Source organism: Dermacentor silvarum, chromosome 1 (genome assembly GCF_013339745.2).
Source record: "Dermacentor silvarum isolate Dsil-2018 chromosome 1, BIME_Dsil_1.4, whole genome shotgun sequence".
Classification (NCBI taxonomy): Eukaryota; Metazoa; Arthropoda; class Arachnida; order Ixodida; family Ixodidae; genus Dermacentor; species Dermacentor silvarum.
In genome coordinates, this window is record NC_051154.1 from 5,279,885 (window position 1) to 5,295,992 (window position 16,108).

At 46.6% G+C, this 16,108-nt stretch overlaps 1 protein-coding gene across 1 annotated transcript in view; it reads right to left on the reverse strand.

The window, feature by feature from the left end:
• Positions 1-2,398: 2,398 nt before the first annotated feature.
• Positions 2,399-16,108, reverse strand: part of LOC119456230 (carboxy-terminal domain RNA polymerase II polypeptide A small phosphatase 1) — a 55,235-nt gene continuing 41,525 nt past the window's right edge. The window contains exon 3 of the mRNA XM_037717881.2: positions 2,399-2,862. Within this exon, the coding sequence (XP_037573809.1) occupies positions 2,653-2,862 (210 nt within the window). The 3' untranslated portion in view covers positions 2,399-2,652. The remainder of the gene's footprint in view (positions 2,863-16,108) is intronic.

Consider the following 16,108-nt stretch of genomic DNA (forward strand, 5'->3'; position numbering starts at 1 on the left):
GATCATAGTACTCGAGCGGGGTGGCAACGTGATATGCTCATCGAGGATCGCGAGTGAAGCAGATAATGCAGGACTTGGATCTTGTACGATGGCGTTGTCTGGTGAAAGACTTATGGTCTGTGCTTGTAGATTAATGACCGCGCTGTTCTCCGAAAGGAAGTCTACGCCGAGAATGACGTCACGGGAGCACTGTTCTAGAACGATGAAAACGGTAGGGTACGTGTGTCCTCTCACCGCTACACGAGCCGTACGTACATCTTCCTTTTGGTGTTACTACGTGACCGCCTGCTGTTCGTATCTGTTGGCCGTCCCAAGCGGTAAGAACTTTCCTTAGTTGAGTGGCGAACACGGCGCTCACGACGGAGAAATCAGCGCCGGTGTCAACCAGCGCAAACACAACACGGTTGTCTACCTTGACTGCTAGGTCCGTGGATTTGGTTCTGGTATTGCAGGTGCGTCGTTGTGTGACGTCGCGGCTTTGTCGGGACTTGCTACTGACGTATCGCTCGGTCTCGTTGGAGGCATGAAGATTATGCTGTCGCGCCGTTGATGCATTTTGTTCGTACGCGGCAGGCGTAGTTACACCACTGGAACGCTGCGGCGGGGGAGGGGCTTCAGCAGTGCGACGAGCAGCAACCGTGCCTCCATCGGTTGCCGTCTTCAGTTTCCCAAGCGAGGGCTGGGGGACCTTCTCCGCTCTGCTCCCAAGTAGCTAGGGCGGGGCGAACCAGAACGGCGCGATGAGGGCGACGGCGACCTGTAGCGGCTCATTTGCGAATTCTGCCTTTGTAGGTAGTGCTCGATATCAAGCGGCCTTTGCCCAGGTTGCGGACGTGGAGCACCGATAGGGCACCCACGGATGCCGAGGTTCCTATAGTAGCACCGACGGTATACATGGCCGGGCTCGCCGCAGTGGAAACATGAGGACGCTGGTCTGGAGTCCTGCAGACGTCGGACTTTCTCGGCGCTGCCTGTTCGACCATAGGCGGGCCGTCGTTTGGTCGCGAGGCCGCCAATGTCCGGCTCGCAACCCTCGGCGGCTGGGAAAAGAGCCGGCAGTCACCGACGGCTACAGCGGCTCTCGCCGGCAGGGCGCGTCGGCGCAAGCGACGCTTGCTCGTGCCGACTTCTGCGTCGCCGTTTCCGGAGTTGTGGGCAGGAGTCGTGCCATCGAATCTGCAGAGGTGGTGCTGTGACCAACGGACGCCAGCGGTGAACCCCAGAGACAATGTCGGCTCGCATGTTGTGGATAACATGGGGACATTTCCTCGGCGCGGCCACTGTCGCATCTACTAACTTTTGTTCGCGACGCGCGCGTTGACAGACCGTGTGAGATGTTTCGCTGGAGTATGTGTAGTGATTTAAGGTTGGGGGGATGTGAGGATGCGCGACTCTCACGAGTCCCCTGATGTTGTTTTCCCCGCATAGCTCGCATCTCCTGTAATCCGGCTTCTCCGCGTGGCTAAGCGCCGGCGGCGATCGGGGTGGTTGCGGCGCATTGCGAGAGATGGCCCGAGTGTCGCGATGCTAACGCCACCTAACGGCGGGGTTACTTGGGAGCAAAAGGTCGAAGGCGCTTCCTCTTTGGCTTGGAATCGGCGTCCAACACGCACGAACGCTTCGCGCGTGCGCCGGCCCACTTCGCGGGACCATCTCACGAGCCTAGGAGCAGGACACCGGTATGGACGAACACGGATTGTTCGCACATGCCACCGTTCGCGTGACCGTACACGTGAACGACTAGGCGATAGTGTCATTGCATGGGGCGAACATATTCGCTCGCTATCCGGTCGCGGTGAGTCAGACTTCCTTGATTTGTCGCGCGTCCATGTGAATGCTCTATGCGTAGTAATTCGGCTAGTGTGCATCAGTGTATGAAAGGTGCAATAAATGCCCTTTTGATTGTTTACACTACTGTGTTGTCGCTCCTTTGTCCCAAGAGCACGTGGAGACTCCACAACGCACTGAAGTACTTTTTGCGGCAAAGTATTTCTGAAATAGCTTATTTTAACTTCAAATGTATTTCTCCACTTCAAAAAGTGGTTCAGAGCCCCTTCAAACATTATTCTTGTGCAGGGTGGAATAGAATCGGTGTCATATGTATTCAGTCTTGCTTACACCCACACACACTCAGACTTGATAGTGCCACCGCCAGATGGTGCAGCATGTCCAGAGGGAAGTGCGAGAGAGAAGCCCCACTGCTGTACCCGTCTCATACACCGCCCTGGGATTGTGGTGTGTCGCTACACTGCTTCAACGCTAATCGCATTAACGTTGACAGTCATGCTGGGATGGTTTCTGTGAGAATTTTTATGCAAAGGCGATTTCAGGGAAACTGAATTGAAGATTGCAAGGTTAGGTAATTGACGCTTTTTTTCTGGTGAAGAAGCGACACATGTGCAAGCTGAAATAGTCGTCTTTAATCTATGATACAGGTGAGATTATGGAACACCGTTATTATACAAACTCTCCACCGGGGAAGAGACAAGGCACAAAGGGGCAGCCCCCCCCCTCCGACGTTAAGTAGGCCGCTGCCCGGGGCGGCAAGAGTCTTTCAAAGACTAGCACGGGACCCGTAAGCGCTTTTGTACTGCCGGCGGAGAAGGGAGGGGGCTATTGCACAAGACAGGGAGCATTTTACTGTGCGGAATGCTAGGAACCGCTGCTGTGCAGAGCCGCTGCGCTGCCATTCATCATCAGCGGTGCAGGGAAGGCCGGGGAGCCGCCGCCACCACCAGCCGCATTGTTGGAGTTGCGCAGCACCGTGTACACGTCCTCGACGCGGCTCAGCTTGTCGAAGAACGGCATCAGGTCTCGCAGCTCCGTGTCCGACATGTCGTCGAACCACGAGCCAACAGGCACCTGCGAAAAGGCATAGAGCGTCCTTTCAGGCCTTGCCCTTGCTAATCACTCTTTTGCGCCAGCATGTTACATCAAAGATGTCTCTCATTTGGGGCACAGGAGTTGCTCCATGCAAACAATACGCAAGCAGACTAAGCGCATGAACAACAGTCACTACAATACGGCTTCCATCAGTGTGAACACATGAAATGAGCTCGTGGCGCTTTCTCATTTTCCAAGGTCTCGCTATAAAGCAGCAATGAATCACGGCAGTATTTATGACTGGTTAAGAACAAAGCTAGAATGAGGCCAGCTGACAATATTATAGACAACGCGTGGAGCGTGCTTATTCGCAGCAACTGCTGCACAGGCCAAGCAGGTGCTGGTTGGTAAAACCGGCTGGATTTCTCTGCACAGAAAGCACTGTGCATCTATATTGCTGCGATTTATATTTTTCATTATCCATGTACCCTAAAGGCCATAATGGCTATTACATGGGGCAACTAAACTGTGACAGAAAAAGCGAGTTTAACATAAACAATTGGTATATGCAACTGAGAACACTCAATCAAAATACAGTTGCACAGGAAACAGACTATTTTTAGGTGTACAGAATGCTAAAGTGGCAGGACTCACAAACGCCTAGTAAACTATAAGAAACTTGTCAAGTTGTGTCAATCGTTTTTTTTTACGAGTGTAGTCCATACTGTAGTTGAGAAAATGCAATGCATATGCTGTCAAAATCCATAATGTTGCAATTACTTTTTTCAGCAACCAGTTACTTTACTGACGAGACGAGCTGTAACGCGCGATGCAGCAATGAGCACTTGAATTTGTCGGGAACTCTCGGTGACAGTAAAACACCCGTGGTCACGCTCCACGCAAGCCTCACGGATCCGCATGTTCGTAAAGGCAGACTCGGGCGCTCAGTATTTGTTCACTCAATTTGGGGCTACACCAGGTGTTGGCCAACGAATTAAACTGGCACAATATGACTCAAAAGCGATGGGGCCTTCGAACATTGGTGCCAGGAAATCACAGATTATTTTTTTTTCAGCTTTTCATTTGCCCAACCAGGAATGCTGACTCCAAGCCCCAGCAACAATGAAGTGTTGTGCTTTACAGAGGAACAAGACGTGAGGCATTGAGTGCACAACCTTGTGTTTGAAGTTTGAAGTTTATTTGTAGCGCAAGAGCAAAGAAAGCATACATCTTAGGTAATACATTAGGAGGTCCCAAAGTAGAACTGTCTGGGGGACCTCCTGTTTTACAATGCATACGATATAATCACATAAACAGCAGCAGGATGCATGAAACAAGCGATAAAATTTCACAAATCAAAGTGTTACATAAAAACAAAAGAACAAGAAAATAGTATAAAAATAAATATCATAAAAACGGTTAGGCTAGTTTAACTTGTGAATTTAAAGTAATGGAACACGAACGTATTTATTTAAAATCAATATGAACAATAAGAGTGAAGAAAGTCATACGTAGTAGAAATTCCCACATAAATACTAGAAAACACACGTCCGCAGAAAAGACGAAAAGGAAAATCGGCAAGAAAAGAGGCAAGAAAAAAAAAGACAAAAGATCACAGAGAAAGCAGCTCTTTTAACAATTTTATTTTTAATTTTCGTTTAAAGCAGTAGAAAGAAGAGGTAATCTTAATGTCAGCAGTAATTGCATTCCAAACATTTATACCAGCGAATCTAAGGGTAAACTTTCCATAATTTGATGTTATTTTCGGTAAAAGGAGGTTATTCTGTTCAGAAAACCTTGTGTTGTATGAATTAACGATGTGACACAAAGAAAGGACGTCCGTAGGTATGTCAAGATGAATGAAGCGAAACATGAGAAGCGATAACTTATATTGAAATAAATACCGAAGGGGTAGAATGCGAAGAAGTTGGTAAAGAGGCAGGGAATGGCATCACAGTGGTGTAAATGTCATGAGCTTCAATGCTTGGTTTTGGAGGCGTTCTAAAGGCTTGAGGTGAGTGGGATATGTGTTTCCCCATGTAGACAAACAGTATGTTAAATGGCTACCTATATATGCATGATATAATGAAGAATATGTGGTGCAACGTATGCACGTGCTTTGATGAGAACATGAATACCAAATGACACTTTGTGCAGTAATGAACTGACATGGCAGTGATATTTTAGGTGTTTGTCAAGGGTAACACCAAGAAATTCACTTTTTCAGATATCGGTAGTACATAGTTATTCAAAGAAATTGTTACGGGATTTACTAATACTTTAGGTGGACTATGGAAGAGGACAAACGTTGTCTTAACTGGATTTATACACAGTTGGTTTAAGATACACCATGTGTGGACATTGGAGAGGTCAGTATTAAGTGTGGCTTGCAGAGCGCCTAGTGTGTGCCGAGATGAGTATAATGTAGTGTCGTCGGCATATAATAGGCAGTCTGAATCGGTCAGTACATTAGTTAAGTCATTTATGAATAATAAGAAAAGCAAGGAGTTCACTACATACAATATCGCTCTTCCCTCGAGCGAGTTGCCAGTCCCGCTGCTGGTGTCTTCACAAGATTAAAGGTTAAAAATTTTAAACGCAACTGCTAGTGAAGATAAACAACGTGTGATGGGCTCCAGAAGAGGACGCACTGAGTCAGGCCAGCTCTTTCTATTCAGTGCATTTGTGCAACATTAATAAGTTTGGCAGAAAATTAACATAAAAGTAATCAATTACACTTTATTGATACCTCAATTAATTTCCTGGGGCAGTGACTGGATAACTAATTTGTACAAGTCTGGCCTGATCTCAGGCCCAATATCTGTTGGTGACTACTAGACCGATTCTTCTGATATCAACATCCCCACAATGACTTGCTGACCACCACAGCGCCAGTCAGTGAAGTTCACTAGGTGGCTAGGCCTAATGCATGCTGTTTTCATCTGAAAGCGGCGACCAAAATTTATGGTTTAATAGCGAGTCAACAAACCATCTCAGCATCTCAGCACAGCGCGAGAGGAATATATACTGCCACACCACAGACGAGGGCAGGGGCAATAACCTGAGTGATGAATTTGCTCACTCCACCATTTAGTACCATAATCCAGTAGGTCAGTAAAATCAGTCGGCTGCTGTAGTAATAAAGCACGAATTTCCTGGCAGCCATAACAAATATTACTAACCCTCATCACTGAAAAGACTTGAAAATTCAGGGCAATCAATGGGATTCATGCGACACTAATGCGTTAGCATTAGTTTTCCCCATTCCACCCCATTTGCGTGGAATGATGAGAAACATTGATTAGAGGCATCAACGGCCCAAACAATGCTGTCGTTCTTCTCCCCAGTGCACTTCCAAGACCTTGCTTCAGCTGCTCTTGCCGCTCCTCATCGTTTTCCACTGCACATTGACAATGCCTTTTCGCCTCTGGCAAACGGCTTTGCCTTTGCTCATCCATCTTCATCGCATGGCCTTGGCAATCTTCCGTCGACACTCACCGATTAGCTTGTACCACGCGTAGTGGCAGTCATTATTTTTAACTATACAAGCACGCAGAACACAAACGTGATTATTGGAACTGGCGACACTTGTCTGGACTTGCCCAGGAGCAAAGTGCATCTGCTGATGGCCGAGCACCAACTGTGCGGGGCCGCATTCCAGCCCTCCTCTCCTCTTTCATTGCCTCCGCGCAAGGTTGTGTGGTGATCCCCTGGGCCCGCACATCGAAGTGGATCATGCACGATGTGCGCTTCCTCCTCTTCCCTCCCGTCGAGCTGCACCTGTGCGAAAGCTGCCTAGAACACTGCCTGTGCTCCTTTCTCTCGTGACGTCAGGTGTCTCTTCCCTTCCACCTGTGTCGGCCTCCCCTCTTTTGCCTTACACGAGCCAACAGACAGGTTTTCATTGGGATGAGTGCTGTAATGATAACGTGCTAGTATGAATTAGTAGGCACAGAATTTCATTGACAAACGCGTCAGTTGCGAAGATCATGAACGGTTTGAAAAGAGAGGCAGTGACATATTTTGCATACCTTCTCCTGGCGCAGCTTTAGCAGTTTTCCTCATTTGTAGCATGGATGTAGCAGTTTAAACAGAATGGCGCAGCATTCCTACCATTTAAGATACTGATCATTTTGTTTATTGGTCGAACTTGTGGGCACACACGGGGGTGTGCTTTGATCCAGGTGCGGCAGCTTTAAGCACAACTGTTTTGGACATATCGAAAGTGGAAAAAACACTACAAATAAATAAACTAACTTTTCAGCAAACTCACTTTCGGTCTTCATTGTGCCGATTATCATTGCGAGGATGGAAGAACTACAGCTTCAACGTCCGACTGCATCAACTGCTTTTTGCTACAAAAGGTTGGTTTTCATGCAGTCAAGGTTTAGCGATAGAGCATAATGCCTTGTTGTGTTAGCGGATTTAAGCAGGGGTCGAGATGTTCCAACCTATTTGTCAGCAGAAAAGAAACTTGGACCATAAAGACTTTGGCCAAGCTTCAAGAGTTGGTACGGCCACCCATTAAAAGACCTCGACCAGGTTTAGGCATTGCTAGCAGACAAGCGTGATGCACAGAGCACGGGGTGATGATTGCATCTGTAAAGTACATACATCCTTGCTCTTGGAGGAGCCCCACCCTTCCAGCCGTCACAGGCAGCATGCACTTGTGGGGATTTCCGTGAAATCAAAATCGAAATGTGATGTCATGTGGGTTCCAATAGAAGAGGAATGTTACTAATGGGCCTCCTTATATAGAGCTTTACAACTTTCGCTCTTGTGAAGGACTTTTATGTTATTAACTGGTGTTAAAGAGCCCTACACCAGGTCTAGCCATTTTGAGCTGACAATCGCAGTGCATACAATGAGCGCTAACAATCATGTTTGCTAAGTATTACATAGCTACGCGCTTTGGAAAGAGCTGAAATTTCTAACCAAACGCCGCACTCCCAGCCAGACAGTGAGGTATATATCGCAAGTGTGCCACATGCGTCACTGTGCTGTGACATCACTCTCAGTGAACTGTGACTTAGAGAATCATTCAAAGCAACATCAGTTATTTGTTTAATCTGTTGCTTCAATAGACGAATTGAAGATTAGAAAAATAATACATACAAACCGAATGTCTGCATTTTTGTTTTACTTCGTACCGTAGCAAGAGAGATGCACTTCCGTTTCGTCTGCTTGTTCCCACGTCGCGCAGTCGCACGCGCAGACAACGAAACTATGTCATTTTCTACCGTATTCCAGCATGCGATCATGCTCTGTGATCCGCTTGTGTCTGCCTCAGTGTTCTTGTGCACAGCGTGCAAAATCGCATGCTGCGCTAAACGAGACAATCGCAACAGCTCGTGCGCAACACCGTCAGCGCGCGGCGCACTTCTGCTGACGGTGTTAATGAAAATCGCGATGTAACAAACTGTTTTCATTTCCCGATCTTAGTTTCATTGACAACCATTTATCTTTTCTCGAGATTTAACAGTCATTCCGTATTAACGAAGTTTTCAGGCATGTACTTGGGGCCTGTACTGCTAGCAAGTCTAGCAAAAAACTATAAAAATGTCAGCCAAGGCAGAAGGCATTTCAAGCGTCCTTCCGTATAAAAAGTTGGAGCGCCAAAAACACCCGCAAAGTGCACGCCCCTGGTCGCAGTAGACAGGAATCACCACTGTACCATTTGTCACATTGGTAAACAATGGGCGCGATCTTGTACGCATTCCAAAATGGAACGGAGGCGGTGCGTTCCATCGAGCCGCACACGATTGGTCAATTTGATCGTCACGGTTTAAATTGACCAATCGTGTGCGGCTCGATGGAACGGACCGCCTCCGTTCCATTTTGGAACGCGTACAAGATTGCGCCCAATATGTTAGCCTGAGCGCGTGTGGCACTGATAAACCTATGAGCCTTACTTCAAGTATTTATCTCTTTGCTATTGCCGTCAATGCTCCACCTTTCTGGCGAAACAGTGACATTTTTTTCTTTTCCCAGGATGAATATTTGAATCCTTTTGCAATGTCGTCGATCCAAGTCGCTCCAATCAAGTCACTCGAATTTCTGTATCCTTCTGCAATGTCGTCGATCGAGTCACTCCAATCAAGTCGCTCACAGATTTCTTGCACGCTAAATTATAGCCGCCAGTGTTCGCCCGGCAGCTGGACGCGATGCATACCACGGTTGTGAACCTGAAACTTGCGCGAAAGCAAGTGGAGATTTCTATTTCAGTGCACCAAACGATTGAAATGCTATTTAGAGGTATAAACAAACATTTTGTTTTTCACAGCCTGCTTTCTACGTCGATTTTTTATCCTAAGTGGCAAATTAGGCTTTGGGACTACAAAGGTAGAAAGGCTACAAAGGTGCCTACAAATGCAGTCCATATATAGCGATGATCGGTTATAAAGATCAGATTTTTCGTTCTTAATATCGCTATAAGTGGACTGCACTGTAAATAGGTGTGCGTGTTTTCTAGTGGGTTTGTTTCCCCCTTTTTTTTGTATTTTAGATCATAGTTTTCACGCTGGCATTTGCGTGCATGTGCGTGAATATGTGAGCGCTTCGGTGCATGTGTGTGTTTATTTTTATTTCTGTCCTTTTATTTTTGTGTTTGTTTTTGTAAGTATGCTTTAAGCCACGTCTTTCTTCACAATTTCATTAACTCGCCTCATTCAAAGCGCCAAGTCCTGTGAATAGCAGGGCTGGCCTCTTCGATGTCATTAAAGCCCTTCTCTCTCTCGTCATCTCAATCACTTCTCAATCTGCCATCTTGCTGTGTTTTCTCCTACTATTCAGTCCTTGCTTCTTGTGCTGTTGCCGCAATGTGTTTAACCAACTTGCACTAAAGAAAGTTCTTGTGACAACAGAAAAGTTGACAGATACATTATGTTTAAAGCATCACGTGGCTTGCACAGCAACTTCGCCTCTTACCCATGCTAATGTGTTTATGCATCAGTGCATGCGGCAGCTTGCCAGAAGTGCACATGATAGGGGGCGCCATATTGTGAAACCACACCTTGCTATGTTGCTTTTTCTTCCCGCCTCCAGTCTTAGTTCTTGGCAAACACATGGATTCACTGCCCATTACATATGGTGCTACACATAACATTGTGCAGTGGGGTCTAATTTCCTGTCTTGATGCTTTAATCATTACAAAGGCATTTTTTCAGTGAATGGAAACCAGCAAGGCAGTGCACTGAGAACTTTTGCAACTTTCTCAACATTTATTACTTCACCAAAACCACTGTATGAATCTGGCCGGCATGTGCAATGAACAAAGTACCTCACTAAAACACTTTCAAATTTATTCAGGTTAATAATTGTGCTTGCATTCGCGTTACTTGCCCAAGTCAGATTATTTAAACATTGCCTATGGCATAACTGCGATTCACAGTGCAGACTTCTAACGGTGCCTTTCAGGCATTCCCCGACTTCTGCTATTTCACCATGGGGCCCGTCAAACTCAATGGTGGCTGCCCGAATGAGCATTTTGGGCCTCACTAAGCTAATGATAATTTATATTTGTTCTCTCACTCGCATTACTTGTCTGAGCCAGATAACCTAACTAAACAATGCAACCACATGAATGTGCTTTGGCATGCAAGCTCCTAACAGTGGCTGTCAATTTTGCGTTGTATACTGCTATTTCACCAACACTGGCTATGACATGATTGCGATTTGCATTGAAGACTGCTAACGGTGCCTTTCAAGTGTGCCCCGACTACTGCTATTTCACCCTGGGGCCCGTCAAACTCGACGGTGGCTGCCCAAATGAGGATTTTGGGCCCAGCAAAGTTAATCAGGGTTAACAATTGTGTTTACATTCAGATTTGCCAGCATTTAAGCATGTTTCCATGCCAGTTTCTAAAGTGTGCATGATGTAGGCAGGACGTTGCTTATCAGAATTGAGCTTCGATTAAAAGGAATATGCCATAAAATGATCTGCTTATTTATTTGAGAGGTCATGGGATGGATGGTTTGCTGTTGCGAGCCCACTGGCAAAATTTTGGCAGCCCTAATAAGGGCTACCAGTTCCTTCATTAATAAGAAGCCGTTATGCTTCGTCGAATGGCTCAATGCCTGACAGCTCACAGTCGGAGTCACTTTATTCAGTATCAGCTTCCCCCAGTTGGATGACGATGGGTTGAATGTGCTCACGCCCAGACTTGTCTTCTGAACTTTGCCTCCAGGTCCATTACGTGCCGACTGTTCTTCCTCCAGTCTACCGCCGTCACATGCTTGATTTTCTCCCTCAAGATGTCATCGACTGTGGATGATGTCATCGACTTGAAGTCTCTGTTGTCCACAGCGATGCCATTTTTTACCTTAGCCCACTACTGCTATTTCACCCTGGGGCCCGTCAAACTCGACGGTGGCTGCCCGAAGTGCCTCGAGCGGCCAGTCGCGTGGCAATTCTGCGTGTATTTGCGGGCTTCTTTCACGCTCGGAAAAACACATTTAGGTAGCACGTATTGAGCAACAAAAAGCTGTATTGGTAGTTTTTCATGTTGCTCTACAATTTTCTCATTGACACTTTGATAATTAGGACAGTATTTCTAGAGTTAGATAATTAATTACAATTACCTAATTAAATCTCAGTAACGAAAAAATTACTGGCGGCTACTCCACTGTACTGGAAACAATACGAACTAGGTTTGCTTCGCGTAACGCCGTTCCTCTTTTTTCAAATCGTGCTGCGTGATAGCTGGGACACCCTGTATAGACCACTTATAATGTAACCGTTTATAGTGCAGAACTGTCTACTACGCAGCCTTTTCTGATTCCGAATTACCCTCCCATAGAACTCCATGTATACACATACCGCTTAGAATGCGGCTTCCGCACAAAAATACCGCCGACAAGCACGGTAGCAAGAACACTTCTCAACATGGTGTGTCCGCCGATGGGAGAGGAGACCAACAAGCGCGATGCGGAGGAGCATAAAACACGAAGCGAACGAATGAAAGAAACAAAAGCAGCGGCAGCGCAATGCGGGTGCGCAGTGGTTGTCTAATGGCGTTTTTCACTGGTCGATCTGGAGCAGGATTTCTTGCTCCACGGCTGCGCGCTTTCCACTGGTCGTTTCGGATCAACTCGCTCCGCGCCGGATCGCTCTCACTTGCTCCGCTGCCGAGGCGCGGATTCGGGCGGAAATAGGACGAGAGGATACGTCACTTCCGCTCGCTGGGGGACGATGATCTTGGTGGCCATAGAAACATGCAGAGCGGAAGTCGATTTTTGTGACGTGTGTGCGCAGACTTCCGGTACGATCCAGCGCGGAGCATTTTCGCTCTCCGCTGGCAGATTAGGGTTGGTGAATTGCGAGCGCTCGCTCCAGGATTTCGGCGGCCGCTCCAGATCGACCAGTGAAAAACGCCATAAGCAACGGAGAAGCCTTTTGCTTGGCTGCTTATCAACGGTGCGCTTTGCACTGAACACAGCTTCAGTTTCTGTGCACCCATCACGATGCGCGTCGTGAAGTGCAAATATTGTGCGTGCAATGCTGTCAGTCTAAGCAGTGTTCCACAAATTTAGTTTGAAGCTATTAGGCTTTATGTGCACTTTTGAGCTTCCGCCATTCGTACCAGTGCGCGCACATACAAACTTGGTAGGCATTCGTAGCATGTTCGTAGTAGTTTCCGCCAGCTGATTGCCCGAGAAACCAAAGTCCGCTTCGTATACGTTGTCGTCAGTTCAGCCCGCGCACGTAATTGCATGCGTAGTCTCTATGTAATCGTCTACCGGTATGAACATATCAAGAGCAAGCTTCCCGCAACTGCATGCAGCTAGGCGCCTAACCAGCGCCACCTCATTGGCGACTAAAGTTGCGGTTTAGTGCGGAGCCAAAAAAATTTGTTGCGCTGGCTGTACGGAGCATGGAAAGTGTAGAAACCACCTTAGTAACGAAAGTGAGGGCACGGGCAACACTCGAATGGCGGCAGCTTGCTCTGAAGTCTCCATGTTTTCTACACAACGCATACGCCGATCAGTCCGAGAAATCTGATGAGACACTGTACTGCACCTGAAATTTCGGTCGCCGTTGTTTTTTAAATTATTATTTTGTTTGCTTCATGCGAAGACGGCACTTGGACATTAACCTTTCAACGTTCGTAAATTTAAACGAATGCAAAACACCCGATTGCACGCTTCGATTCTCTGATACGCGTGGCGGCTTGGTCTACATGTTTTGCTTATGTGCAGGCCTTGAAAATAGTTTTCGTTATAGTACGGTACCACTTATAGTGCGGATATTCGAGACTCCGGCGACTCACGTCATAAGCGGTCTACACTGCACCATCACGCCATCACAAACACGAGCGTAAAGACATCAACCCAAGTTAGCAGACAACTTGGTCCACTCGGCATAAGTTCTTGTCATGGTAATGTCATGTCGTGCATGCATGCATGACATGAATTTACCTCATTCTTGTCATGCATGTCATGACAGTCACGGGTATCCCATGTCATGGCTAGACATACAAACCATTGCATTCATGCAAATCATTTTATTTACATGGTGTGACATGGTATTACTGTCACACATGTATGTCATGACACACATACCCAGAATATATCCAGTTAAAGAAATGCGTGTCATGTCATTCAATCCATTACAGTCCTCATTTGCGACATGCAGGTGATTCATGTAATGAGATGATTGTCATTCATGTCAGTTCCATTTTTTTAACAAGTTATATATCGCATATCCATGACATGAATCAAATGACGACATGCATCACATGAATGACATGACATTATAGAGTTCAATGACCACGACAGCATCATGTCACTCATGCCATTTATAATGCTACAACATATATCAGTTACAATGATGAGTCATCTTTACAGTATCAACTGTAAAGATGGATTAGGGCTATGAGAAAAAAAAACATACGGTCAAACCCGTTTATAACGCACTCAATAGTTCCGTGAAAAGTAGTCATTATATCAGTAGTTCGTTATTGGACACGCCCCCAAAAAATCTCAAAAATTAACCGCACTGAAGCAGTTACAATTTGGCAACACTTTGGTCTGAAAAGCAGATTTTCAGATTTTGTGCTTCGATTTTTGTGCTCGGTGCACTGCCGCACCTAGCTGCAAACTTAAATTAGAAGCGTCCACCTAAAGAATGAAATGTGGCGTCATCTAGCTCTTTCAAAACAGTGCCTGGTTCCCATAACCTGTCATTTTTGAAACTGCAAGCGCAGTCACCATTTTTTATTGGAGATCTTGCTATATATTTTACTACCAACGAGACATGACTGCATTCTGCCCAATAGAGCTTAGCATTTTAGTTGGCCCGAAGCGTAAACTTCGATAACTACTGCGGCATACCGCCATCCTGCGAAGGTCTCGGGCATCATGGTCTCAGAATTACGACTAGCGCGTCAGCCACAAAAGAGCTGTACAATGATGTTATCTATCTCGCTTCGGAAGAAAAAAAAAAATCGATTTTTGAAAGGTAAAATTGTATGTCACCACGAACCGTTGGCAGCAATTGACTACGCATAAACGAAGCACTGCCGAAATGTGATCTGATAATGGCGTAGTAGCCACTCATCCTTTGCAATATTGCGTGGTGGCAGCGCATAGTGCAGCGTTTGGCCACGTCAGCAGGAACGCTCGAGCAGCCGTTGTTCCCATGGTGTAAGGACATGTATGGTCGTTCCAAATAGTTGAAACAGCCACATGCATGTGGTGCCGCACATACAAATGCGCAAAAACGAGTGACACGGTTGTGGCATCTGATATCGCACCAGTCAAGCCCTGCGCCATGCTGTTTATGCTGTTCGCCTCCTCCCTGCAGGCGTGCCTTGAAAGCTTGCGTGCCTTGAAGTCACATTTCCCTGCTTTGGTACTTCGCGTTTGCCGTTTTTTTTACCGTGACCGGGTTCAAAGCATTCGTTGCAACAGTACAATTTAAAGAATGTCCACCATATCTGGCCGCAGTTTTAATAGGCAGGGTCAGAAAATCGTAAATGCACTGAAATGTGGTCGTTATAACCGATAGATCATTATATCTGGGATCGTTATAAGTGGGTTAGACTGCATAACAACATGTTATGACCGCATGTCGGATACAACAATGATCATTTTGCCTTCTGGAAAGCATTTTCCATGCAGTATGAACAGAACAGTTGCGTTGCTAGGTTCCCCTTAAACGAACAATGCCGAGACGGGGCGAAAAAAGTTTGCCTACGAGAGTTCGTATCTGCAGCCATTACTGCGCAGTGTGTCCCGCCAGCGCGCTGCTTGTTAAAGTCACGGAGAGCATCGCGAGTTGGCGCAGCGCTCCACAAGATGGCGCATGTCTATGTCTGAGAAGAGGGCGAGGAAGAAAAAAAAATGAAGTGGTGCAAGAGTGCCCACCCTTTCTACAATCTCCCTCTCTCTCTCTTTCAGCGAGCGTTGAAATGCACCACGGAAGCTGCCCCAAAGCAGTGCACGCTGGACAGCCCAGTTTATGGCTCCGACGGCGCTGACAAAGCTCAATAACGTGTCGCTTGAGACGAAGCTCATACTCAAAGAAGTATGAGCTTGCGCAGTTGACGATATCAACAATTCTGCACCGGGAGCACCGCATTCGTGTATGTTGGAACCAGTGGCCATGCCGATCAACGCAAAAGGGTTGAGTACCCTTTCCGACCATAACAACTGTTTCAGAAAGACTGGCTTTGTGCGCCACGGCAAAACCCTCATGATAGTGAAACCGACTCGGTGGAAGCCACTGACATTACTGAGCTCCGAGTCACTCATTTTCACTACTGACAATTAAACAGGTGGAGTGTCGAAGTAGTTTCTGAGTGCAGGTGGTGAAGGCTCATTCTGCAAAGAGATCTCCGACGAAGCGATTGTCATACAAACGGCGCCAATGTGCTATGGAGGCGACGACAGCAACAGCAGTGACGGCAAAATTGACAATGGCATGTCTTTGATCCAATCCAAATTTTGGTGGAATAATTGAATATGGCAGCACACTTCGAAACCACGATGAAATAGAGGAAAAAAAACTAACACAAAGCGCATAGTAGAAGCACGCATTGTAGCTATAGCGTACTAGAATATGGAAGAGTGGGTCGAGCGGTGGCACGGCATTTGTTTTCCTGTAAAGCTGAAAACACCAGTGGAACTACAATCGAACTATTCCCGCGCCAACACTCATGATGATAGTGGAAAATGTTCTCAAATTATGCGGCCCAATCGACGCGCTAACATAATTTCTTGGTCACCACATGTCACCGCAGACCCAGAGAGCCGCAGTCAACCCAGGGTTGGTATAACGTAAAAC